This window comes from Cuculus canorus, chromosome 33 (assembly GCF_017976375.1).
Source record: "Cuculus canorus isolate bCucCan1 chromosome 33, bCucCan1.pri, whole genome shotgun sequence".
In the NCBI taxonomy this organism is placed as follows: Eukaryota; Metazoa; Chordata; class Aves; order Cuculiformes; family Cuculidae; genus Cuculus; species Cuculus canorus.
Genome location: NC_071433.1, coordinates 792708 through 820292, shown reverse-complemented (window position 1 = coordinate 820292; position 27585 = coordinate 792708). Strand labels below are relative to the sequence as shown.

Below are 27585 nucleotides of genomic sequence, written 5' to 3'. Positions count from 1 at the left end.
AAGGGGTCTTCTGGAGCTTTGACTCTCAGGACTTCCCATTGGAGGCCGACGGATCCCACCGTGGAGGATAGGAATGATCTTCCTTAGGGGTTTAGATCGGTGGATAAGGTCTCCCCTTGCTCTTCTGCACCTCTGGGCTGGTTTGTGAGGACATCTCAATCACCGGGAGAAGAGAGATGGAAGTTTGGGAGCTCTGTTCTGGTTGAGAGGGGTCGGGAAGGAGAAGACAGGTGGAAACGTGAGTGCTCGTGACAGTCACCTCCCGGCCAAGTGTTTGTGGATTGAGTGGGAGGGATAGAACTGGATGAGCTTTGAGGTCTCTTCCAACCCATTCCATGATTCTACACCACCTCCACCACACAGGGATTCCCACGGGACCCAACATGGCCATTGCCACCACGGAGGTGCTCAGGGGGTTCCACTTGGGCTGAAAATAAGCCAGGAACCACGGGAGAACCGGCAGTGATGGGATCCCCCTCATTCCCATTGTGGTTTTGAGGACATCTCAATCACCGGGAGAAGAGAGATGGAAGTTTGGGAGCTCTGTTCTGGTTGAGAGGGGTCGGGAAGGAGAAGACAGGTGGAAACGCGAGTGCTCGTGACTTCTCAAGGGGTCTTCTGGAGCTTTGACTCTCAGGACTTCCCATCGGAGGCCGATGGATCCCACCGTGGAGGATAGGAATGATCTTCCTTAGGGGTTTAGATCGGTGGATAAGGTCTCCCCTTGCTCTTCTGCGCCTCTGAGCTGGTTTGTGAGGACATCTCAATCACCGGGAGAAGAGAGATGGAAGTTTGGGAGCTCTGTTCTGGTTGAGAGGGGTCGGGAAGGAGAAGACAGGTGGAAACACGAGTGCTCATGACAGTCACCTCCCGGCCAAGTGTTTGTGGATTGAGTGGGAGGGATAGAACTGGATGAGCTTTGAGGTCTCTTCCAACCCATTCCATGATTCTACACCACCTCCACCACACAGGGATTCCCACGGGACCCAACATGGCCATTGCCACCACGGAGGTGCTCAGGGGGGTTCCACTTGGGCTGAAAATGATGTGTGAACACACATTTTTTGGCTCACGTCGAGCTTCTCAGCACCCCAAGTTCTTCTCCTCGGGGCTGTTCTCAATCCCTTCACCCCTGAACCTGTATTGAAACTGTTGGGTTGCCCCGAGCCACACGTAGGACCCTCCTTTTGACCTTGTTGAACCTCATGAGGTTCACACAGACCCACTTCTCCACCTTCTCCAGGTCCCTCTGGATGACGTTGTCATCATAATGCAATCAACACCATCTCCCGTCACCCCAATCCACCCTCTTCACACCACCCCCCAAAACTCTCCCACCGTTAAATTGCTACTGAGACACCTTCAGAGTCGACGTGAGATCTTCTCCCACCAATCAGGAGTGGGAAATGACGTGAATAAAGCCACTCAAGCTCCACCCAGACCCCACCTTAAAGGTGTGACTCCTTATAGGAATGGAAAGCGAAGGAGAAAACTCAAGAGAAGAACTCATGGAAACTTTCCAGAAGCAGTCGAAGGTCTGAATTGTGTCTTCTCACCCACTCGGATGCCGCTGGGTAAGAACTTTGTGTGGGGTTTGCTGTATTCTAACATCACCCTCTCAGGTTCTCTCTACGTTTGGGGGTCTCTCTGTGGGTCCTTTCCATGCTCGTTGCTTTTTTTTTCCCCGTGCTTCGTGGGGTGGTGGAAGATGAGGAGCTCCAACAACGTGCGTTCGCAGCCCCCCAAAAAAAGCCAATTGTAGGAGAAGACACTGAGTTCTTCTGTCTGGACCGGAGGGAATGGTAGGAAGATGGACCAGGAGAGGGTTAGGTAGGATATTAGGTAGAAGTTCTTCACCCAGAGGGTGGTGGACACCTGGACCATCTCCACAGAGGAGCAGGTATGGTGCTGAGCCTGATGATATTGCAGAAGCAGTTGACCAACGCCTTCGGACACTCTCTGATGTCTGAATGTTGGGTTTGTCCTGTGTGGAGTTGGACACCGGATGATCCTTGGAGGTCCCTTCCACCTCAGGACATTCCACCATCCAATGAGTTTGGGGGTTGTCCAATACAGGGCGAGAAGTTGGACGTGATGGTCCCTGTGGATCCTCCTTCCAACACAGGAGATCCCTTACGAGTCTATGGTGGAACTGCTGTAGAAAGCGATACCGAGAGGCAAATCCGGTGTAAATCCGGTTCAAAGCCACGGCCGTCTCCAAAGGGACATCAACACCCGTTTCAAGATGATTTCTTCAAACAATATCCATAAATCTCGGGGGTTTACACAGCTCCACGCCCAGTGTCACCTGACCAAAAACCTCAACAGCCTTACGGAAAATCAATGCGTGACCTCCAGGGCAGAGCCACACCTCGAGTTAATCGTTAATATTTCCTTCTTCCTTTCACTTTCGCTCTTCGGTCAACGAACTGCTCCGAGCCTGGTGTCGATCGGAGATGCTCAGAGGGTTATCAGGGAGTGGTATCTTCAGGAAAGCAAAGAGGACGATTTCCCCATCCTCCGATCTTAGGTCGGCACTGAGTAAAACACAGCTTCTTCCTCCTTCTTTTTTTTTCCTCCTCCCACCTCAGAGCACGGACGGACTCGTGCGGCTCAGAATGATGATTTAAGGTGGTGTGTTAAGATGTCCATCCACAGGGCAACGACGGTGGTGAAGGATCTGGAGAACAAATCCAATGAGGAGCTCCAGAGGGACTTGAGGCTGTTTAGTCTCAAGGAGAGGAGGCGGAGAGACCTTATTGCTCTCTACAAGTGCCTCCAGAGAGGTTGTGGTGAGGTGGGTGCTGCTCTTTTATCCCAAGGAATGAGTGAGAGGATGAGAAGAAATGGTCTCAAGTTGCACCGGAGGAGGTTTAGGTTGGACTTCACACATAATTTCTTGACTGAAAGAGTAGTGAAGCACTATAAGAGGTGGCCCAGGACAGTGGGGAAGCTCCAAACCCTGGAAGGGTTCAAAGAAGGTGTAGAGGTGGTGTATCAGGGCGTGGTTTAGTAGGCGTGGTGGACACGGGCTGATGGTTGGACTGGATGACCTTGGAGGTCTTCTGCAACTTTACTGACTCTATGGTCAGATTTTCAGCCGGCGATGGGACCTGGGTTGAAGTTTTCCCTCTAACCCCATAATCCCTGCAAGCCGCCAGGTTGATTTCCGTCTCCTGGAAAGGCAGAAGTTCTCTTGAGGTCTAAACTCTTGAGGAGCCGACGGCAAGTGACGTTTGAGAGAGATCCGAAGGGTTTGGAATGGGATTGTCTGCCTTTGCTACTTCCCTTCTGTGCCTGTTTCAGGTCAGGTCCATGATCATCCCACGCGTGCAACTGCGGAGATGGAGCAGAGAAGAAGACTTTTGTTGATGGTGGCTCTCCTCACAGCCGTCCCTTGCTCAGGTAACGTTGTTCTGCTCGTTTCTGAGGGGTTAAAGCCTGCAGACGATTGGACCTCAAGCTGAGGGTCACGGTCTCCTCATTTTGACCCCAACGGAGCTGCTCTGACTCTCCGCTGTTGGGGAATCCATCCTTTCCCAGCCTGGGTCTCTTGGTGGAGATGGAGAAGCCCTGAGCCAATGCAGCTCTACCACCTCCATCCGCATCTCCAATGTGTCCATGGGTGGGTGGCGTTGGCACAGCCGCTCCATGGTTGATGACACCAGGAAGGAAAAGTCAGGGCAGGCTGGTTGTGATGTCTCTGCAGAGCCTTTAAAGTCTTCTTTTTCCTCCTTTTCCCCAAAATAATTCCATCCGGAACAACTTCTACCAGCCCAGGTTTTCCTCTCTTCAATCCCTTTGGCTTTTCCAGTTTCCCCACTTCCCGTCCGGCCGCAGAGGGAAGGAGAAAGGAGAAAACGAGCGTGTGAGACCTTTGAACCAAAATGAACTCCTCTGCCGTGAAAAAATTAAAGGGAAAAGAAGACGTTAACCATTTCCACCAAATTATTAAGGTTTTTCCAAACTAAATTTCCCCGGAAGAACTTCTTTTTTTCACCCATTGTTTTGTTGTGATGGAGTTGACTGAAGGTACATTGACCGAAGGGACCAACAGCATCAGTTTGGAACTTCCAGTTGTTCTCCGGTCTTTGGAACTGGGAAAAATGTTTGTCCTGGTCATCACAGGACCATGGAATGGGTTGGATTGGAAGGGACGTAGGAGCCCATCCAGTTCCAACCTCATTGCTTTGGGTAGGGACACCTCCCATTGGGTCAGGGTGCTCCAAACCCCATCCAACTTGGCCAAGAACATCTCCAGGGATGGAGCAACCACAACCGCTCTGGACGACCTTGGTCAGTGCCTCACCACCCTCACCCTAAATCATTTCCTCTTCTGTGTCCTTCCCACCGACGCGTTTCTGATTGATTCGATGCCGTCGGACACACGGTGTGAACGTTGGGGTTGTCCTGTGCGGGGACAGCAGTTGGACTCAATGATCCTTGTGGGTTCCTTCCAAGTCAGGAAGGATTCCAAGTTCTATGATTTCTCACTCCACTTTTTGTTTCCACAGATACTTTTGAGGTCACCTCTCCCCAGAACGTAGTGGGCGTCGTCAACCAGGACGCAATCCTCCCTTGCCGCGTCTCTTCCGCGAAGCCGCTGGAGAACGTTCAAGTGCAGTGGAAGAAAATCACAGGCGGGCGCTTAGAGGTCATCCACACGCCAGGGCAGCTTGGAGGCCGTCAAACCTTGAAGTACCTCGGGAGGACATCGTTGCCAAGGGATGGATTTGCCACTGGGAACGTATCCCTAACGCTGAAGAACGTCCAACCAGAAGATGAAGGAACGTACAGCTGCGTCGTTACGTCCAGGGATGGGAGCGCTGCTACAACCACTGACCTCAACGTTGCAGGTTGGACATTTTGTGGACCGGGTGGGGAAGGGGTGAAGTTGTTGTAGAAGGAAAAACCATTCAAAACTTCTCTTTCCCCCACGGTGATGCCCCCATGGTGTCATCCAGCACCTCATCTCCCCACTCACCCCAGCCAGGATGTTGCTTTAATTCTAAGTCCTTGAGAAGTTAGAAAGGAGCCAAGAAAGGTTCAACCCATGTGCCACCACCCAGGAGGGAACGCGGGGAACGGGTTGTCCCACCAGCCCAGCGAGAGCCGAGGTTGCTCTTGTGGTTTTAGGCAAAGAAGGAGCTTTGAAGAGCTTCAGGAAACCTTTTAGGAGGGACACTGCCCGGGTGAGGGTGGGACCACCCGGTGGACGGACAGGTTCTCGGTATCCGTGGCTGTTGGGTTGATGGAGATGATGGCTCTGTCTTTGCTCTTCTGACTTCTCGGTGGGACTGAGGAGATGTTGGGGCGCCGCCGGTTCACCTCTCCGCTGGGCAGCAGCAGCATTTGGGGGCAGTTACGTGTCACGTGGCCAAGAGCATCCCTTCATCCGAAGGAGATCAGCCAAGCTTTTGGGGATAGGAGAGAGAAAAATGGTGCCCATTTCCTGCTCTTGAGCAGGAAAACTCCCATGGAATCCACCTCAGATTCAGGGTTCTGCTTTAGATGATCCCACATGGGGAGCCTGGAGGGGCTTTGGTGCAGTCCCCATGCAGGGACCGTCTCTGCCCACCCTTTAGCGTCACCACGGAGTAGGGAAGCGCCAGAGGAAAAAGCGGAGTGTTCTTCCCTCTGCTGTTTTCTGGTTTACACCACCTCAAACGTGGAGGAGCCTCGAACATATGAAGGGGATCTAAATCAACAAATTGAGATGGTCAAGACCAGGTTGGGTGAGGCTTTGAGCAATCCGATCGACTCTCCGGTGTCCTGACCATGGCAAGGGGGGTTGGAACTCAATGGGCTTCAAGTTGCCTTCCATCCCAAACCATTGCATGATCCTCCTGGTTTGCTCCAGGGAATAGTGAGGAGCTGAGAGGCAAATCCATCCCAAACCATTGCATGATCCTCCTGGTTTGCTCCAGGGAATAGTGAGGAGCTGAGAGGCAAATCCATCCCAAACCATTGCATGATCCTCCTGGTTTGCTCCAGGGAATAGTGAGGAGCTGAGAGGCAAATCCATCCCAAACCATTGCATGATCCTCCTGGTTTGCTCCAGGGAATAGTGAGGAGCTGAGAGGCAAATCCATCCCAAACCATTGCATGATCCTCCTGGTTTGCTCCAGGGAATAGTGAGGAGCTGAGAGGCAAATCCATCCCAAACCATTGCATGATCCTCCTGGTTTGCTCCAGGGAATAGCGGGGAGCTGAGAGGCAAATCCATCCCAAACCATTGCATGATCCTCCTGGTTTGCTCCAGGGAATAGCGAGGAGCTGAGAGGCAAATCCATCCCAAACCATTGCATGATCCTCCTGGTTTGCTCCAGGGAATAGCGAGGAGCTGAGAGGCAAATCCATCCCAAACCATTGCATGATCCTCCTGGTTTGCTCCAGGGAATAGCGAGGAGCTGAGAGGCAAATCCATCCCAAACCATTGCATGATCCTCCTGGTTTGCTCCAGGGAATAGCGGGGAGCTGAGAGGCAAATCCATCCCAAACCATTGCATGATCCTCCTGGTTTGCTCCAGGGAATAGTGAGGAGCTGAGAGGCAAATCCATCCCAAACCATTGCATGATCCTCCTGGTTTGCTCCAGGGAATAGTGAGGAGCTGAGAGGCAAATCCATCCCAAACCATTGCATGATCCTCCTGGTTTGCTCCAGGGAATAGCGAGGAGCTGAGAGGCAAATCCATCCCAAACCATTGCATGATCCTCCTGGTTTGCTCCAGGGAATAGCGAGGAGCTGAGAGGCAAATCCATCCCAAACCATTGCATGATCCTCCTGGTTTGCTCCAGGGAATAGCGAGGAGCTGAGAGGCAAATCCATCCCAAACCATTGCATGATCCTCCTGGTTTGCTCCAGGGAATAGTGGGGAGCTGAGAGGCAAATCCATCCCAAACCATTGCATGATCCTCCTGGTTTGCTCCAGGGAATAGCGAGGAGCTGAGAGGCAAATCCATCCCAAACCATTGCATGATCCTCCTGGTTTGCTCCAGGGAATAGTGAGGAGCTGAGAGGCAAATCCATCCCAAACCATTGCATGATCCTCCTGGTTTGCTCCAGGGAATAGTGGGGAGCTGAGAGGCAAATCCATCCCACAGGGTGGCTTTTGGAAAGGTTGGAAAAGATAGGATCTGGGGGCTCAGAAAGATCATTTTTGGGGTTTAAGGACCAAGAAGAAACTGGCAGGCAAAGGGACCAAACTCTAGATGAAGCCGGAGCTACAAATCCAAGGTAGAGCTTTCACGGACACACACACTTCTTCTCCTGACAAACTGTTTTGCCTTTAAGGTAGCGGTGAAATAGTCTTTGAAGTCCTGGGCCCCAAAGGTCAAGGTCTCGAGCTTGCCTGCCGATCAGAGGGTTGGTTCCCCGAGCCTACCGTCCAATGGGTTACCCAGGAGGAGCAGAAGCTCTCTGCGGACACCACCGTGCAGCAGAACAGCAGCCGACTCTTCAGCGTGCTGAGCCGAGTCACGGTCACGCAAGGGCAAGGGGAAGAAGTCACCTGTCGGATCCTCAACCCCCTGATGCCGACCGAGAAGAAAACTACTCTGCGCCTCTCAAGTGAGTCTCATCACCCCCAGAAAGCTTTGCAGCAGGGTTGTTGTCTCAGGAGACCTTCAAGGTCCCTTCTGATGATGGGGAGGACGATAGCTCACCAAGTCCAGCTCGATGGACCCTGAGCAGGTCCGATGGTGGTGAGGGATGCAAAGGGGTCCCCGTTGTCCCACACGTTTTGCAGATCATGGAGAGTGTAGGTGATGCCCGACGGCGTCTGGTGGTGACCATTCCTCAAGTCATCTCTACAAGAATTCCTTGGGGGGTGCTCAGATTTGGGCGAAATATCACACAAGTAAAGCTCAGATGTTTTGTTTCCAAAGGTTCTGTTTTTCCACGGCAGTCACCGTGGTTTCCATCCTTCTGGACGGTCTTCACTCTGTTTCTTGTCACCACGGCTGTGGGCGCCGTTCGGGTCTATAGAGGTGAGGAGGGTCTCTTATCTGTCCCATGGGAACCTGCCCGTGAAGGAGAAAGGGTCAACGAACAGGACAAAAGATCTCGGATCTCCTTCCACACCACAATGGGCGCCTGCGAGCGTTGACACAACCGCGAAGGGCGGGGAGATATCATAGAATCGTGGAATGGTTTGGGTTGGAAGGGATCTCAAAGCCCATCCGTTCTAACTTCTTGCTGTGGACAGGGTCGCGTTCTACTGGATCAGGTTGCTCCAAGCCCTATCCAGCGTGGCCTTGAACATCTCCAGGGTTGGGACATCCATGGCTTCTGTGGACCATCTCTTCCGGAGCTCTCTTTTCTTGAGGGATGGGACAAGGGTGTGATGATCCCCTCGATCCTAATGATAAGAATAGGAATGAGGGCAAGAGACGCAAAGGGAATCCCATCATTGCGGCTTTCCCCTTGTTCCCTGGCTCATTTTCAGCCCAGGTAGAAACCCTGGAGCATCTTCATGGTAGGAATGACCATACTGGGTCCTACAGGAATCCCTGCGTCGTGAAGGTGTCATGGAATCAAAAAATGGTTTTGGTTGGAAGGGACCTCCAAGACTATCATCCCATGTCATGTAGGGAACTCAACACCTCCTTGTCTTAGTGTGGGAGAGAAGGGACCTCCAAGACTATCATCCCATGTCATGTAGGGAGCTCAACATCTCCTTGCCTTCGTGTGGGAGAGAAGGGACCTCCAAGACTATCATCCCATGTCATGTAGGGAACTCAACACCTCTTTGTCTTCGTGTGGGAGAGAAGGGACCTCCAAGACTATCATCCCATGTCATGTAGGGAACTCAACACCTCCTTGCCTTCGTGTGGGAGAGAAGGGACCTCCAAGACTATCATCCCATGTCATGTAGGGAACTCAACATCTCCTTGTCTTCGTGTGGGAGAGAAGGGACCTCCAAGACTATCATCCCATGTCATGTAGGGAACTCAACATCTCCTTGTCTTAGTGTGGGAGAGAAGGGACCTCCAAGACTATCATCCCATGTCATGTAGGGAACTCAACACCTCCTTGTCTTCGTGTGGGAGAGAAGGGACCTCCAAGACTATCATCCCATGTCATGTAGGGAACTCAACACCTCCTTGTCTTCGTGTGGGAGAGAAGGGACCTCCAAGACTATCATCCCATATCATGTAGGGAACTCAACACCTCCTTGTCTTCGTGTGGGAGAGAAGGGACCTCCAAGACTATCATCCCATGTCATGTAGGGAACTCAACACCTCCTTGCCTTCGTGTGGGAGGGAAGGGACCTCCAAGACTATCATCCCATGTCATGTAGGGAACTCAACACCTCTTTGTCTTAGTGTGGGAGAGTAGAGACCTCCAAGACTATCATCCTATGTCATGGAGGGAACTCAACATCTCCTTGTCTTAGTGTGGGAGAGAAGGGACCTCCAAGACTATCATCCCATGTCATGTAGGGAACTCAACACCTCCTTGCCTTCGTGTGGGAGAGTAGACACAGGGCAGGCGTCAGGTAGGGATGTAAGAAGAACCCCATCAGCAGTGTAGACCCAAAGTACTGAGCATCCTGAAGGTGTATCTCAGTCAAGACCCACCATCACTCATCTCCCACCAGCTGACCATCTCCTGGGAGATCTGGGGGGGGTTCTTTTAGGGGTTGCCAAGCCATGACCGACTCGCCGACTCTGGTGTTTTTCCTTCCTGGTACAGGTTGTCGGAAAACCGCCATGGATACAGGTACAGTAAAATGAGTCTTTTCACATTGAGAAGGTCCCGCTTAGGTGTTCCCAAGCGCACGTAGCCACCATCACGTACCCTCCGTCCCACCCAGACTTCTCCTCTTCACTGCTCTTGCCCTCTCCTTTCCCATCTTCTTGTTCATACCCAGAACGTCGTAAGGAAATTTGGTAGAGGATATGTGCACACCCAAATCCACCCCTCACCTCCAACACGTGGAGAAGGCAGAGGCATCTCCGCCTGCCCCACAGCTCCATCCCCGGGAAGGAAAAGTGCCCCACGGAAAATCCTTTTCCAAATCCTCAACAAAGGAACGCAAAGATGGTTTTTTTCCCTCGTCTTTTGTTTCGTTGCAGATGATGACCTGGTGGAGTCCGCGTGTGGTAAGAGATGATTTATGGTGGGAAACGGAAAGGGCATTGCCATCGTGGAACCGCGCGGCCCTTGGGAAGCCCATAATACTCTGTGTTTCTCTTTCAGGGACGCTGATAAACGAACTAGGTAAGTCAAGGCGCCTTCCTTCCCTTTGCCTCTTCACAAACGATCCTCTCTGCGGTTGGGAGCGGTGTCTTCCATCGACCCCGCAGTCCTACCAAGGCAGAATCCAAACGTGACCTCCTCCGCATCCCCATGAGGACCTCGGGTGAGGTCCTGCTGGAGGAGGGAGAGAGGAACTCCAGATGGGAACGAACCATGACACACACTCAAGTGAGTTCTGTGGGGTCGGAGAGCTCATCTCCGAGCTTCCCAGTTTCCCGTGGCGCGTCTTGGAGCTCGTGATGGACATCCCGGAGGTTGGAGTGCCGCACTGTGGAAGGGACACGGACCCAGGGTGGACCTTCGGACCTCTGAACACAGAGGATTTGGCTTTGATTTGGGTTTTCTTCTTTGAACAGGGGGCAGAAGCGATCCAAGGCACGTTGGTAAGTTTGTGGAGTTGGAATAAGACCAGGAGGGCTTTGAAGCTCTGGAAAGGTGTGGGCGTTAGGAGCAACTCTCCTTGGTTCCTTCAGGAACAAGTTGGCCCAAACGTTGCTTTCTGCTCAGCAACGGCGCCTGGATGTGGGCTGGATGGTCCCTTGGGTTGAGCTGCATCCTTGGCCAAGGTCTTCCAGTGCAGACCTGGACACCAAGGAGGAACCCTCTTGGGAATGAAGGTGTCCTTGCTTGCCCGGCCAGGAAGGTGTCACCCCCTTGGTCTAGAAGCCATGCTTGGACTCCAGGCTGGAGTCCAGGATCTCTCCTTCCAGTGCAGGATCTCTCCTCCCAGTGCTTCCACTAAGCACCCGGTCCCTCTTCTCATGGGGTTCTCTTCTCCCATCCCTCCGGCCGAGTTGTCACGAACGGCTCCTCCTCTCTCCCCAGAGCCCATCAACGTGGACGAAACACCGAGGCCCTCCGAGCTTTTCAAGCCCTTTGACCGCGGAAGAGACACTTTCGTGCACTACGCCCGGAGAAATTCCATCAGCGAGTTCCAACTCTCCTACGTGAGGGTGACCTCTGAGCCTGTGGACTATTACAGCGGGATGAAGATGTCGCCGGGTGGAATCATCTGCATATAGAATGATTTAGGTGGGAAAACACCCTCCAGATCATCACGTCCAACCAAAATGCCGCACTGAGGTAGACGGGGGTTATGTTGGGTTGCAGATACCTTGAATCAAACATTAATTGTTGCTGTTTCGGAACGCCTTTCCGATCAGATCAGATTTCCTCGACGGTGTCTCACGTTTACGGCATTTGGTAGAGCTTCAATTCCAGCGCTTCTCAACGTCCTCATCGCCTTTGGTTCCACGCTTGCCATCCCACCTCTTTTTTTTTGGTCTTCTTCTCTTTGATCCGAACTGAAAGATGAACTTTCACGACTGTTCCAAGCAGAGTTTGTTTTCTGTGTGGCGGAAGTGGTGGGGTTTGATAAGCGAGAGAGGTGACTTCTGGCCGCTTGGCCACCACGATCTGCCGGGAGCTGTGGATAACACAAGGGTTCTCCTGGTGATCCTGGTGATCCTGGTGTCACGTCATGCATCTGGTGCTTGGTGGGATGATGATGGTGTTGCCGGTACGTTGAGGTCTGCGGTCCTCGCAGGAGAGGTCCCAACAGCGATCAGGAGAAAGACATTCTTCTGAAAACCATGGAAGAGTGAGTCTACGTGGACACTATAAAATGACAACGTTCTTGGGGATGTAGCCGCATGTCCTGCTGTCTTACCTGCTTTCCCTCTCACCGCGTGGTTGACCTCATGTTCCCAGGCTCTTGTTTTCAGTGGTGACTCAATCAGGAGAGAAAAGGCGTTTTGCCTGACTCTGGCAGAAGAGTTTGACCAACGGACGTAGAAAGCTCAGCTACCTTCATCTTCATGGGTCAGTTCTGACCCTACTCTCTAGAAATGGAAGATCCTCACACCTCGAACGAAAGCAGGAGGATAGGGTTGGATTTCACACCAGTTTGCCGCAGCTCCACAAGCAGCACCGACAGCGAGTCAGGCGCGTTTCTGCTTCTAGCTGGTGTAGAAGGAGGTCCCATGGGTGCTGAACATCTAGAAAGAGCGGTGGGAGGCGTTCTTGGGAACGGCGGTTGGAGTTCATCAGAAAGGTTTCCCATCGCAGAGCGAGACAAAGACATCGTGAACACCTACTGGGATCTTCAGTGATGGGAACTCCCTGTGTTGTGCATCCACGCCTTCCTGTGATGGCTTACAAGAACTGAGTGTCTTCTCTATCCCACAACTGAAGTCCAGGTCTTCTTTCTGATGGGCTCACAGAAGGGTTGGCAAGCGATGGTGGGAGCTTCTTATATGAAAGAACTCTTCATCTCTTTGATTTGGTGGCCCTCAGCGGGGGTTTGAGAAGGACACAGCGCGATCTCAGGCTCTGTGGTTCAGTCAGACACGAACCGCGTCTTCTTAACCCCTCCGCTCATCACCATCATCATCAAACACCCACTCTGTCCGTCGAGGAGCGTCATCAGGCTCTGCCGCATCAATGCCTGCTGAGAAGAAGGGAATGAGTTTCCCACCCCGGCTGCCGCCGTCGGCAACAGCCAAAGGGAGCAGAGCTGCTTTCTTACCACTGTTGTAAAACCACAGGTTCTTGGCTGAGATGTCCAGGAAGATCCCAATCTTTCCACACACACTTGGGTGAGTTAAGGTTGGAAAGGTCCTCTAAGCTCATCCAACCATCAACACAACACCACTGTGCCCGCTAAGCCGTGTCCTGAAGCACCATCTCCACGTCTTCTTTGAACTCTTCCAGGGATGGAGACTCCACCACCGCCCTGGACAACCTCTTCCACTGCTTTACCACTCTTTTGCTAAAGAAATTATTTCTGATGTCCTCCTGTCCAATCACTTCTTCCTTGGGAGAAAAGACCAACGCCCACCTCATCACAACCTCCTTTCTGGTAGCTCCATGGGGTGATGAGGTCTCCCTTCAGCCTCCTCTCCTCTAGGCTAAACAGCCCCAAGTCCCTGAAGCACCATCTCTACATCTTCTTTGGACCCCTCCAGGGATGGAGACTCCACCACTGCCCTGGACAACCTCTTCCACTGCTTTACCACTCTTTTGCTAAAGAAATTATTTCTGATGTCCTCCTGTCCAATCACTTCTTCCTTGGGAGAAAAGACCAACGCCCACCTCATCACAACTTCCTTTCTGGTAGCTCCACGGGGTGATGAGGTCTCCCTTCAGCCTCCTCTCCTCTAGGCTAAACAGCCCCAAGTCCCTGAAGCACCATCTCTACATCTTCTTTGGACCCCTCCAGGGATGGAGACTCCACCACCGCCCTGGACAACCTCTTCCAATGCTTTACCACTCTTTTGCTAAAGAAATTATTTCTGATGTCCTCCTGTCCAATCACTTCTTCCTTGGGAGAAAAGACCAATGCCCACCTCATCGCAACCTCCTTTCTGGTAGCTCCATGGGGTGATGAGGTCTCCCCTCAGCCTCCTCTCCTCTTGTTACTCTTCTCCAGATGCCCTCCAGCCCCTCAATGTCTTTCTTGGAGCGAGGGGCCAAAAACTGAACCCGAGACCCGAGGTGTGGTCTCCTCGAGTCCAGAGCGATGGTGCTTTCCCTGTTCCTGCTGGCCACACCATGGCAGATCCAAGCCCAGGTGCCGTTGGCCTTCTTGGCCACCTGGGTGTCCTCTGGCTCGTGTTGAGCTGATTGACCCATTCCCACAGTCGGTATTTTATCCCTCGCTACTCTCGAACCCTTTTCCTGCGTAACGACGTTATATAATAAAAATATATATTTGAATACATAGAAGTTTCTGGAAACTTTAATAATTAATATAAGGGATGGAAGGAATTTAGTCCACAGAGCCACTGTTGGTGGGATCATGACAGGCCGGCCAGATTTTAAAGGAGATGAGGAGGACCTCATTTCTGTATGGGTTTTTTGTCCCGGTGATGCCGTCAGTGCCATCGTAGAACCATGAGATCGCTCGGTTGGAAAAGACCTCTGAGAAGGAGTCCAGCCGTACCTGTCCACTGCTAAATGAGATCTCCAAGCGCGTCATCTGCCCGTCTTCTAAATACCTCCAGGAATGGAGACTCAACCACCTCTTCCAGGGCCGGAGAACTCTTTCGGAGAAGAAATTTTTCCTAATGTCCAATCGGAACCTACTCTGACGCAATTTGAGGTCGTGTCCTCTTCTATTACTCAACAGAAGAGACCAACATCCATCTCTCTACCACCTCCTTTGAGGGAGCTGTAGACAGAGTGTCCCCTCAGCCTCCTCTTCTCCAGTCTAAACACCTCCAGGTCCCTCAGGCGCTCCTCATAAGACGTGTCCTCCAGCCCCCTCCGCACCTTCATGGACCTTCTCTTGGACATCTCATGGTACCTCAGTAGAACGTAAATATCCCAAACAGTTGGGTTTCAACCCAAATGACCATCGTCAAAAGGAAACGTGGGTTGTTGGGAGCGAAAGAGCACCCACTTGGCCGGTTTGCAGAGGGCACCTCATGTTGTAGATGATGGGGTTCACTGCTGGAGGCACCACTGACCACACAACAGCCACCACCATGGCCAGGGATAGGGAGGAGATGGAGGGGGGGCCTTCAGGTGGGCAGATGTGGTAGTGCTGATAGACAAGGAGACCACGTCCAGGTGAGGGAGGCACATGGAAAAGGCTTTGTGCTGTCCTTGCTCGGAGGAGATGCTGAAGATCTGCATAGAGGACACCACAATGAAAACAAAATACTCCAGAAAGTCACAAGGTGTCCAAAGCCGGGTTAGATGTGGCTTTGAGCAACCTGATCCAGTGGGATGTGTCCCTGCTATGGGCAAGGGGCTGGAACCGGGTGGGCTTTGAAGTCCTTTCCAACCCAAACAATTCTATGAGTCTGTGATGATGAGGAACATCCCTACCTTGGTGAGGAACATCCCTACCTTGATGAGGAACGTCCCTACCTTGATGAGGAACATCCCTACCTTGATGAGGAACATCCCTACCTTGATGAGGAACATCCCTACCTTGGTGAGGAACATCCCTACCTTGGTGAGGAACATCCCTACCTTGGTGAGGAACATCCCTACCTTGATGAGGAACATCCCTACCTTGATGAGGAACATCCCTACCTTGGTGTGGAACATCCCTACCTTGATGAGGAACATCCCTACCTTGGTGAGGAACATCCCTACCTTGATGAGGAACATCCCTACCTTGATGAGGAACATCCCTACCTTGATGAGGAACATCCCTACCTTGATGAGGAACATCCCTACCTTGATGAGGAACATCCCTACCTTGGTGAGGAACATCCCTACCTTGATGAGGAACATCCCTACCTTGATGAGGAACATCCCTACCTTGGTGAGGAACATCCCTACCTTGATGAGAAACATCCCTACCTTGATGAGGAACATCCCTACCTTGGTGAGGAACATCCCTACCTTGATGAGAAACATCCCTACCTTGATGAGGAACATCCCTACCTTGATGAGAAACATCCCTACCTTGATGAGGAACATCCCTACCTTGATGAGGAACATCCCTACCTTGATGAGGAACATCCCTACCTTGATGAGAAACATCCCTACCTTGATGAGGAACATCCCTACCTTGATGAGGAACATCCCTACCTTGATGAGAAACATCCCTACCTTGGTGAGGAACATCCCTACCTTGATGAGGAACATCCCTACCTTGATGAGGAACATCACTACCTTGATGAGGAACATCCCTACCTTCTTCCAGCTAGGAATATTGAGAAGCCAGAAGGTATTTTGGCCTTGCAACCTGAATGCCGGAGCTGACTTGTCACGTTGCCCCATCCTCTCTCGCTCTATTGGACGTGGAAAACGCTATCAGAAGCTACAGTGGTAATAAAGATAAGAGGACAAAGGTTCACCGGAGCCGTATCCCATAAAGAAGCGTTACAGTTCATACAACCCAGGTAAGAATCTATATTTTTTTTTTCCTAAATCCGTGAAGAAAACCCATTGCGTTTACCGGGATACTTGGATGAAACGGCGTGGATTGGTTTGGTTGCAGTAACAAGGAGGACCCTGTTGGGCCGTTCTTCCCAGTTTTCAGATGGGAAAGCTTCTCTCTCTGCCGGCACCTGGTTGGAAGGAGGGGAGATTGAGATGAGGTCTTAGGTAGACCTGTAAGGGTGGGGAGGCCCTGGCTGAGGTTTTCCAGGGAAGTGGTGGCTGCCCCATCCCTGGAGGTGTTGAAGGCCAGGTTGGATGGGGCTTGGAGAAACCTGACCCGGTGGGAGGTGTCCCCGCCCATGGCAGAATGAGCAGAGGGAGTGGAATGGAAGGGTTTTAAGGTCCCTTCCAGTCCAAACAAAGAGAGGTTCCCATGGCAGAGGGCCGGAACTTTATGGGCTTTGACGTTCCTTCTAACATAAACCATCCCATGGTGTATTTTTCCTGTATTGATCTCCCTGTATTAATCCAATTCCAACCCCCATGGGCAGGGACACTTCCCACCGGATCAGGTTGCTCCAAGCCACATCCAACCTGCCCTTGAACACCTCCAGGGATGGGAGAGCCACCACTGCTCTGGGCACCCTGGGCCAGAGCCTCCCCACCCTCAGAGGAAAACATTTCTTCCCAAGATCTCATCTCCACCTCTCCTCCTTCAGCTTAAAACCATTGTCCCCCAACCCTATCCCTGCACTCCTTGATCAAGAGCCCCTTCCCTAGTTTTCCCGAGGCACCATTCCTTATTGGAAGCTGCTCTAAGGTCTCCTTGGAGCCTTCTGTTCTCCAGGCTGAACAATCCCCAACTCTCTCAGCCCGTCTTCATACAGGAGGTGCTCCCCTTGAACCATCTCCGTGGCCTCCTCTGGTCCTCTCCCAACAAATCCACATCCTGCTTCTGTTGGAGATTCCAGAACTCAACACAGGGCTCCAGGTGAGGTCTCAAGGAAGAAGAGTAGAGGGGCAGAAACCCCTACGTAGTCTACGGTCCCATTTCTTTGGATGTATCCCAGGACACGGTTGGTTTCTGGATCACAAGCACATATTTCCGGCTCAAGTGGAGCTCCTTATCCCCTAACACCCCAAATCCTTCCCTTCAAGGCTCTCAATCGTATCTTTTATCATGCATTGAAACTGCTTATTGCCCCCACCCAGGCGTAGGACCTCGCCCTTAACCTTGTTGAACTTCATGAGGTCCACGTTCCCATCCCTCCAACCTTTCCAGGTCCCTCTGGATGACATCCCAACCTTCTGGTGCGACAGCTCCAACACTCGGCTCAGTGTGATCTTCTTGCTGAGGGTGCACTACTTCCCCGTTCGCTCACGTTTTCCCCTATTTGATCTCAGCAACAACGCATTTTTCATCGAAGGCGTGAAAAAAAACCCTGAAGGATTTAACCTTGCAGCGTCACTTTTGGTCCTGCGGATGATTGAGGAGCCTGGATATTGATGGGTTCCTCCTTTTGGTGGCTGACAGCTCTTCACATGCTCATTTTTCCATGCCGGTCGCGCGTCGTTACAGGTAAAGATGGTTCCGTTTGGGATATATTTCTAACAAAACAGTGTATTTTCAGTTTGGTTTGACTTAAAAGTGAAAAATAATGAGGACCATCTATAGTGGTGGAGTCCCTATACCTCGAAGGGTTCAAAGAATGTGTAGAGGTGGCACTTCGGGGCCACCAAAGCGTTTGGGTTGATGGTTGGACCATATGAGCTTAGAGGTCTTTTTCAGCCTCGATGATATTATGATTTTTCATTCATTTTTTGACTTGAATGGCATAAACCATCCGATTATAACCCCCCAAAAGACCACAGGGGGTCCACCTTAAGCCTGATGGGCGTTAAGGTACCTGAGATATCTACATGATCTGGAAGATAGGATAGGGCTACAGGAGATATAACCCATCCAGGATGAGGAACGGTGGGTTGCTGGGAAGCTCCAGGTCAAGACAGCACCAGATACCAAGGAGCAGCCAACAGAATTGTCCCCAAGGGTTGGATTTGGCTCATAGCTGCTGAGGTTTAGCTTCCTACAAGTGATTCCTTCTTCGTGATGAAGGATCTGGAGCACAAGTCATTAGGACTGTTTAACCCGGAGAAGAGAAGGCTGAAGGGAGACCTCATCCCTCTCTGCAGCTCCCTGAAAGGAGGTGGTGGTACAGTTTCTTCTCCCACGTAAAAAACAATGGGACAAGAAGAAACGGCCTCAATCTACCCAGAGAAGTTGTCACTGCCCCCATCGCTGGAGATGTTCAAGGCCACATTGGATGGGGCTAGGAGCAACGTGATCCAGTGGAAGGTGTCCCAGCCCTTGGCAGGGAGTTGAAACTGGGTGGGCTTGGAGGTCCCTTCCAACCCATCCCAACCCATCCCAACCCAACCCAACCCAACCCATCCCAACCCAACCCAACCCAACCCAACCCATCCCATCCCAACCCAACCCAACCCAACCCAACCCAACCCAACCCATCCCATCCCAACCCAACCCAACCCAACCCAACCCAACCCAACCCAGCCCAACCCAACCCAACCCAACCCAACCCAACCCAACCCAACCCATTCCATCATTCTATGGTCCAGGTACCAGCACACAGTGTCTGGTGTCCTTCCAGGCACTGCTGTGGTGTCTTCTCCAGCCTCTCCTTCACACGAATGCAGATGCGCTGCGGGTCATCTCCCAGCGCCATAGGGATGTCTTGGATTCCCAATGACATTTCAAACGATAGGAGGTACCAACCTTTGGACAACCGAACCCCACCTTTGCGTTGTTGTTGAGTAGATCCCACATCCTGTATTTAACCCTTTGCAGAATGTTCACCCATTTCTCTGCGGCCACAACTTTATGGCCACAATATCGTTTGGTAGCATCCAAAGTACCGAAGGATGAACTCCATGAGCTTCACGTGGTGCGAACGTTCCTCATCTAAGCATCCTGCCGTGCTATTTTCTTTAGTTCTACTTTGGATTCCTCTCCTGTTGGCAGTGAGATTGGTTCTCCTGATGATTGCCTGATGGAGCATCATGGAATACGTGATGCGGGCCAACAGAAAACGTCGCCTTTTCTCTTCCCACAGGTCAATTCATTCGCTCTCCTCACAGTTCCGTCGTTGGAGTCATTGGAGAAGGGATCATTCTGCCCTGCCACGTGGTCGCAGAGAACATCCCCGAGGAGTTCTCTGTCCAGTGGGTGTTTCACGAAGAGCCTCAAGAAATAACGGTGAGCAGATACGATGGGAGAACCAAAAAGGAGGAACAAGATGAGAAATACCGAGGAAGAGCAGAATTCTTCCGCCGTGAATTTAGAGCTGGCAACATGTCACTGCACTTGAAGAACGTCAGGAGCTCCGATGAAGGATCGTACACTTGTGTGGTCTCTTTCAACGGCACAAACCATGATGGGTTGATCGAGCTGCGAGTGGGAGGTCAGTGGTCATTCGCTCTTGTTATCTTCTATGATGGGACAGAAACGCGTGTATCCCTCACCGACTGAGGGAGTTAAGAACCATTTGACACTTAAAATGCCTTCATGGAGGGATGTGGGGTCAACAGCAAGTTGACCATGAGCCGACAGTGAGCTCTGGCAGCCAAGAGGGCCAACTGTGTCCACCCCTGGCGCGGCATCACCAAACGGTGAAGGGAGGGAATTGTCCCACTCTTCTCCACAATGAAAGTGGCCTCACCTGGACCACGAGGTGAGATTCTGGGTGCCACAAGATAAAAAGGGTCTAAAGTTTCTCGGCATCATCCAGAGGAAGCCATGAAGTGAAGGGTTTAGAGGGGAAACTGTGTAAGGAGTGGCTTGGAGTCACTTGGTCTGTTCAGAAGAAGAGGGGATGGAGGAGAGACCTCATTGTGCTTTGCAGCTTCCTCACAAGGGAAGGAGGAGAAGGCGTTGAACATTGAAGGCATCCTTCAGTCTTCTCTCTGGACCTGAAGGAATGGTAGAAAGATGGTCCAGGGGAGGGTTATGTTGGACATTAGGACAAAATTCTTCCCTCAGAGCGTGGTAGAGCACTGGAACATCTCACAGGGAAGCAGTCAAGGCGTTGAACCTGACAATATTCCAGAAACATTTGGCCAATGCCCTCAGCCCCACAGTGTGAATGTCCTGTGCAAGGACAAGAGTTGGATGTGATCATCCTTATGAGTCCCTTCCAACCAGGACATGCCATGGTTCGATGATTTTTGGGGTTGTCCTATGCAGGGACAAGAGTTGGACTCCCAAATCCTTGTGGGTCCCTTCCAACTCAAAGCATTCTCCGACTCATACAAATATGTTGATGAAAGAAGGGTTAAATCCCAGGCAAACCAAACCGTTTGCTGTTCTCGGGATTGGTTGAAGCTGAGAACGTGACTTTATTTCTTAGCTACAGGTGCCGTGCCTTCCATTTTCCTGAGGAGCCACATGAAAGAAGGCATTGACCTCACCTGCCGCACAGCTGGATGGCTTCCTAAACCTGAGGTGGTCTGGTTGGATGGCCAAGGACAGGTCCAGAAGGAGCGGTCAACCACAAAGGTGACAAAGATGCCTGCGGGACTATACAGTGTGGTAACCTCCATGAACCTCAAAGCGGGCTCCGACGTGGAAGTCTCCTGCAGGATAGTCAACCGTTTGCTAAACACCACCAGCGAGTCCCGCATCCTCATCTCAGGTGAGTGAGCTCTGTAGTCACCTCCTTGTGAGATTAAATGACACGGATCCCATCATGTCATGAGGTGACCCGGAGGTGTGTTCCCGGAATCGGCGTTGGAAAAAAAAAACTCATGAGAATCATAGAATCGTGGAATGGTTTCGGTTGGAAGGGACACCAAAGCCCACTTAGTTCCACACCTGCCGTAGGCAGGGACACCACCCACTGGATCAGGGTGCTCTTAGCCCCATCCAAAATGGTCTTGGAACTCCTCTGGGGATGGGACAGCCCCAACTTCTCTGGGAAACCCTTTCCAGAGCTCCTTCTTCTCCAGGGATGGCCCAAGGACGTGATGGTTCCCTTGATCCTAATGCTGTGAATGGGAATGAGGGCAAAGGATGTGAGGGAGATCCCATCACTGCTGCTTCTCCGTGGTCCCTGGCTCATTTTTGGCCCAAGCGGAAAACCCCGGAACGTGTCCATGGTTGGAATGTCCATGCTGGGTGCCACGGGAATCCCTGCGTCGTGAACGATGAAATAGTTTTGGTTGGAATGGACCTCAAGATCCATCCAATTCCCCCTCTCCTCAGATGTTTTGGTTGGATCTTGAGTTATTATCGTCTTTATCTTGGAGTTAAATTTGATTAATCGTTCCTTTTGGTCTTTTTTTTTTTTACAGCTATTTTCTTTCCCTCTATTTCAAAGTGGTTGATTTTCTTCCTGGTAATTTTATGCCTTAGCATGGTCCTGATTTTCGCCGTGATTTCTAAAGTGAGAAGTAAGTATCTCCTCGCGTATCATCTCCACCAACACACAGAGACACCACAATTCGCGCCGAAGCCCACGACCGTAACAACAGCTCATGAACCAAACCACCGTTAATTGTTGAATGACTGAATTCACGGAACACAAAAAGGGTGGGAATTTATCCAATCCGGAAAGGAGGAGTGGAATTTGCACATCTTAACGTCAGAGGGCTTTAGGTCTGCAAGAGGAACTCTGGGAAATGGGGATGGAGTTGGAGCTCCAGAGTGTTGTTGATGACCCGGAGCCCAAGTGATAAATTGGAGCTGATTTTTTTTGCCAGTATTGCTGTACAAAAACACACAAAAATGTCATTTTCCCTCTTTTTTCTTTCTTTTAACCAGGTAATCGCAAGAAAACCATTAAGACAGGTGAGTCATGATGAAGATTATGAGAATTTGTAAGCTGGAAAGTTCATTTGTGTTAAAATTAACGAACTAATTAACCGTTGTAGTTACCTCCGAATGTCTTGGAGGTTATTTTTGCCACACGAATCGTCAAAACTTACTGTATGAGGTTATTTTTTCCTCTTGGGCTTTAAAAGAGTTTCCTGTTTCCTTCTTTCCTGGAGCTCTTCTGGTCGTTATAGTGACGGACTCTACCGTGTCCTTCATATTTGAGCTCTGTTTGTAATTGTTTAAGGATTAATTAATTCATCGTAGAATGGGTAGGGTTGGAAAAGCCCTCTAAGCTCAACCGTCAGGTCGGGTTGGATGGGGCTTGGAGCAACCTGGTCCAGTGGAAGTTATCCACTGGGGTTGGAACTAAGTGGGCTTTGAGGTTCCATCCAACCCAAACCATTCCATGGGTCTATGGATCTGCGAAATGAGGCACTTCTTGGTTTAGAAAATAAGAATGCTTTGAGGTTCCTTCCAACCCAAACCATTCCATGAGTCTACGGATCTGCAAAATGAGACACTTCTTGGTTTAGAAAATAAGAATTCTTTGGACTAAGAAGAAGTCTTGGGAAGTTTATTTGTTTAACTCGAATTTAAGTCCCAACCCTGCTTATTTCTGTTCTCCGTCCCATGACGAGCGATGTTTACCAGAATAAATAACTTTATGACCCGTATCCTTTCTTCTGCAGTGAAAGCAAAGGTGGAACTGGAAGAAGGTGAGTCCTCAAGAGCTGCCCTGATGCTGAGGTGTTAGGAGATCTCCAAGTCATAAACTGAAGGAATCGACATTTGCGTATTGATTATCAATAGAGTAATCAAAAGAAACGTGGCCAGCAGGGTGAGGGAGATGCTTCTCCCCCTCTGCTCCTCACTTGTGAGGTCTCACCTGCAGTCCCGTGTTTGACGCTGGAATCCCAGACATAAGAAGGATATGGAACTGTTGGAATGGGTCCAGAGGACCCTACGGAGATGATTCGTGGGCTAGAGAACCTCTGCTGGGAGGACACGCTGAGAGAGTTGGAGTTGTTCAGCTTCAGCCTGGAGAAGAGAGGGATCCAAGGAGACCTTATATTGACCTTATGCCGGAATTACCTGAAAGTAGCTGTCGGAAAGCTGGGGAGGGACTTTCTCCAAGGACCTGGAGTGATGGGAAGAGGGGAAATGGCTTTAAATTGGAAGGGAAAGATTTACATTAGACATTAGGAAGAAATTCTTCATGATGAGGGGTGGGGTGGCCCAGGTTGCCCAGCGAAGTTGTGGATGCCTCATCCATGGAGGTGTTCAAGGCCAGGTTGGATGAGGCTTGGAGCAACCTGATGGGTGGGAGGTGTCCCTGCTCATGGCAAGGGTGGGGGGTGGGACCGGATGGGCTTTAAGATCCCTTCCAATCCAAACCATTCTGCCATTCCATGAACTCTATCAAAGCTCACGCTGATGTCTACGCGTGTTCTTTCCTAGGGAGGAACAAACTGAAGTCGATGCTAGGTATGACATTTTTGGTTGTTCCGTGACATCTAATTGTCTCTATGTCAAATTTATGCCCACTTTGGGGTTTTTTGTGTTGCTTTTCTTCCCTGTTTTCTTCTTCTGGTTGAATTACTGGGTTTGATGGCAGTTTAACTCTTTAATCGCCGTAGAACTCATGTACGTTCCTCATTGTGAGATGGGTAGAAAGCGTGTCGAATGGATTTCTTTTTCCCAACTTTAAAGCTGTGTGAAATGCAATGTGAAAACCCACTAATTAAATAACTCCCGATTTATATTCCAGAAGCGCTCTGTTAATGTTTTTTTTTTTCTTTTATTCCATGTGCTGAACTTTTCAGAAGGAGACAAAAGCAAAAACCGAGCAGGTAAATCCCGCTTAATAACCCCAAATCCGGGCTGGGTGGGGAATGGATTTGGAGCAGCCTCGAGGAGAAAGACTTGGGATGCTGGAGGATGAGATGCTCAACAGGAGCCGGCAATGTGCATCCAAAGCCGGGCGTCATCCAAAGCAATGGGAATGTCAGGGTAAAGGAGGGGATTCTGCCCCCTCTGCTCTGCTCTGGTGGGACCTCACCTGGAGCCCTGTTCTCACCTGGACCTCCCGTTCTGGAGTCCTCAGCTCGGGAATGACATGGAGCTGTTGGAGTGAGTCCAGAGGAAGCAACGTAGACAATCGGAGTACTGGAGAACCTCCCATCCAAGGAAAGGTTGAGAGAGTTGGGGTTGCCTGGAGAAGAGAAGGCTGTGGGAAGACCTTAGAGCAGCTTCCACTACTCAAAGGGGCTCCAGAAAAGCTGGTGGTGGGTTCTTGATGAGGGAGCGCTGGAATAGGATGAAGAGGAGTGGTTTTCACTTGAAAGAGGGGAGATTGAGAGGAGATCGCGGGAAGAAATGTTTTCCTGTGAAGGTGGGGAGGCCCTGACCAAGGTTGTCCGAGAAAGTGGTGGCTGCCCCATCCCTGGAGGTGTTGAAGGAGCTTGGATCGACCTGATCCAGCAGGAGATGTCCCTGTCCGTGGCAGAGTGTTGGAACTGGATGGGCTTTGAGGTCCTTTCCAACCCAAACCATTTCATGAGTCTGTGATTGTGCTCTGTTCCCCTAAGGAACGACTGCTGATGGAATTCAATGGTCTTTCCTCACACATTTGAGTTTCTCCATCGCTCATTTCTGGTTTTCCTTTTTCAGCCAAGTCCAAACTCAAGAAACGCTTTGGTAAGAAAACAGATTTTATGTCAATCTGACGCTGCCGTCACATCTAGAAACACTTGGACCAGGCTTCAAGTGAGTCTGCCTGTGCAGCCCTTGGGTTTGAAGCCAAGTGATGCGATAAAAAATCAAGCTATGGGGCGAAACGTTTGTTTATTCCACGCTTTGGGGTTGTCCTGCTTTGAAAACCTGGGATTAAAGAAGGAAAACCGAAGCGTTAATGACTGGATCGTCTTTCTCTTTCAGGTCAACTGAAAGCAGAGCTGGGTAAGTGGTTTAGACATGGTGGCAGTTCAACGTGTGGGATTAGGATGAGAGGAATCGGCTTTAAGTTTCACCAGGGGAGTTTAGATAGGACGTGACGAGAAGTTTCTTTGTGGAAAGAATGGTGAAGCATTGGAAGAAGCTGTCCAGGTTTGTGGTGGAGTCTCCGTCCTTGGAGGTGTTCAAACAGAGGTGGCAACCAGGGGGACATGGTTTAGTCACCACGGTGGGTTTGGATTGGTGGAGCTAGAAGTCTTTTTCAACTATAACAACTCCTTGGCTCAATGATTGGTGAGTTAAGAAGAGGAAGGACTTTCACCGCTGCAGAATCACAGCGATGACAGGAACCAGGTGCCAAGAAAACGCCTCGGTATTCCAGTCGGAGAATCATTAAGGTTAGAGAAGACCTCTAACGTCATCCAGTCCAACCATCAGACCAACCCCACTGTGTCCACTAAACCGTCATTGAATGGTTTGGGTTGGAATCGACCTTAAAGCCCATCCAGTTCCGACTCTTTCCACTGGATCGGGATTCTCAAAGCCTCATCCAACCTGGCCTTCAACACCTCCACGGATGGGGCCAAACAACTATATCCTGAAGTACAACCTCTACATATTCCTTGAACCCTTCCAGGGTTGCAGACTCCACCTCTTCCCTCTGCATCCTCTTCCAGTTCATGACAAGCCTTTCCATGAAGGATTTTTTTCCTACTATTCCATCTAAACCTCCCCTGATGCAACTTTGAGGCCGTTCCTGTTGTCCTATTGTTTGTTCCTTGGGAGAAGAAAACAGCTCCCATGATATCAGAAGTATCATTGCCCTTATACAAAGAAAGCACAGTCATATCCGTTTCTTTCCACAGAATTCTGGGAAGCCCGGAGCCATGCAGGTGAGGAGGAAGGGTGGGAAATCTGGGTGACCATCCAGGTTGCCTCAAAATCCCAACGCCATGGTGTTAGAGATGCCCCAACCGAGCTGTAGTCATGGGAATGTGCTTGGTTTGGACAACAGAAAATGAGGATTGGATGGGTTTTCCGGGAAGACCAAGGGAAGGACTTGCTGGAAGGCAAATGAATACGCTGAGCATGAGCCAAGAAGGCCCACGATATCTTATCCGACGTGGAGAATAGTGTGGCCAACATTAGCAGGGAAGGGATCGTTCCTTGGGACTCGGCACTGGTGAGGCTTCACCTGGAATCCTGGGATCAGTTTTGGCCTCCTGACTACGAGAAGGCCCTCTAGATGCTGGAGAACACCCAGAGAAGGACAACGAAGCTGGTGAAGGGTTTGGAGCAAAAGGGTTGTGAGGAGCAGCTGAGGGAGGTGGAATTGTTGAGTTTGGAGAACGGAGACCTCATCGGTCTCTACAACCACCTAAAAGGACGTTGTAAGTGAGGTGGGTGGTGGTCTCCTCTCCCTGGTAGCCAGTGGTGGGACAAGGGGAAAAGGCCCCAATAAGCACGACGGGAGATTTAGATTGGACATGGGGAATAATTTCTTCACTGCAAGTGTTCTCAGGCACTGGAAGAGGCTTTCCAGGGAGTTGGTTGAGCCACCATCCTTGGAGATGTTTAAAAGACGAGTAGACATCATACTTGAGGACATGGTCTAGTGGTAGACTGAGCAGGGCTGAATCAATGGTTGGCCACCATGATCTTGAAGGTCTTTTCCAACCAAAATCCTTCTATGATTCTAAAGCATCAAAGTCTGGGGTGGGGGACACAGTTCCCGAGAGGACTATGTGGAAAAGAGGAAAGATTGTGGACTCGCACACCAAGAGAGTGTGACAGCTCCAAGGTGCCTCTCAAGGATCTCATCGGAGATCGCATTCCCTCTTCTGGGAGCGTTCACGTTCTTGGTTGTATCACCAGAGCGTGGGATGCTCCAACCCACAGCCTCATCTGGAGAGAAGTTCTTGAGCCGCTCTGCTCATAAGATGACTCTCCTTTTCCCCTCCAGTTCCCATCACTGTGAATCCCGAATGCCGAGTCCTTCAGCTCCGCGTGCCGAGCGCTCCAGACGTGGAGAGCAACGCGTCTGAACCCAACGTACCCTCCACGGTCCCTGTGCTGGTGGGGAAGGAAGGGTTTGAGGCTGGGAAACACTACTGGGAGGTGGAGGTGGACCAGGAGCAAGACTGGGTTCTGGGGGTGGTGAGGGAGAAAAGAGGAGAGGAGGAGGATGGGACCATTCCTGGAGAGGACTACTGGGCTCTGCATGGGTCCCAGGGAGAGATTTTCTCCAGCGGAGGAGACCGCAGGGTTGGGAAGCAGCAGCAGAGCAACTCAGTCATTGGTGTCCTTCTGGACCTGGAGGAAGGGCAAGTGGGCTTTTACGGAGCAGGACAGATGGACATTCTGGTGAGAATGACTTTAAAGCTTGGAGAGGAGCTTCCAGGAACGTTTTATCCATTTCTATCCAGAAGAGATGGGACACGTTCGCCACTTATCCACCCCGTCTTAATCCCTGTCCCATTAAAGTCTCTTCAGCCGTGAGACCGTGAGGTCTAACGGCTTGGAGAGAGAATGGGAGAAGCGGGAAGTTCAGTGGAAAGAAGGGAGAAGTTAAACTTCAGCCATCGGTGGTAGAAAATCCAACGAGAAAAAAAAATGTAATGCCAAAACAGGGTAGAAA

The 27585-nt window shown here is 50.9% G+C and overlaps 1 protein-coding gene across 1 annotated transcript; it reads left to right on the top strand.

Moving 5' to 3' along the window:
• Positions 1-10: 10 nt before the first annotated feature.
• Positions 11-27492, top strand: LOC104066263 (uncharacterized). The gene is made up of 22 exons (XM_054052296.1): positions 11-1574; positions 3307-3405; positions 4515-4856; positions 7295-7570; positions 7888-7989; positions 9698-9724; positions 10081-10107; positions 10205-10225; positions 10621-10647; positions 11090-11266; positions 15072-15950; positions 19237-19584; positions 20530-20814; positions 21473-21571; positions 21942-21968; positions 22685-22711; positions 23454-23480; positions 23819-23845; positions 24666-24692; positions 24933-24953; positions 25814-25840; positions 26911-27492. The coding sequence occupies exons 1-22, from the start codon at positions 1271-1273 to the stop codon at positions 27444-27446; spliced, it is 3732 nt and encodes a 1243-aa protein (XP_053908271.1). The 5' UTR covers positions 11-1270; the 3' UTR covers positions 27447-27492.
• The last annotated feature ends 93 nt before the right edge of the window (positions 27493-27585 follow it).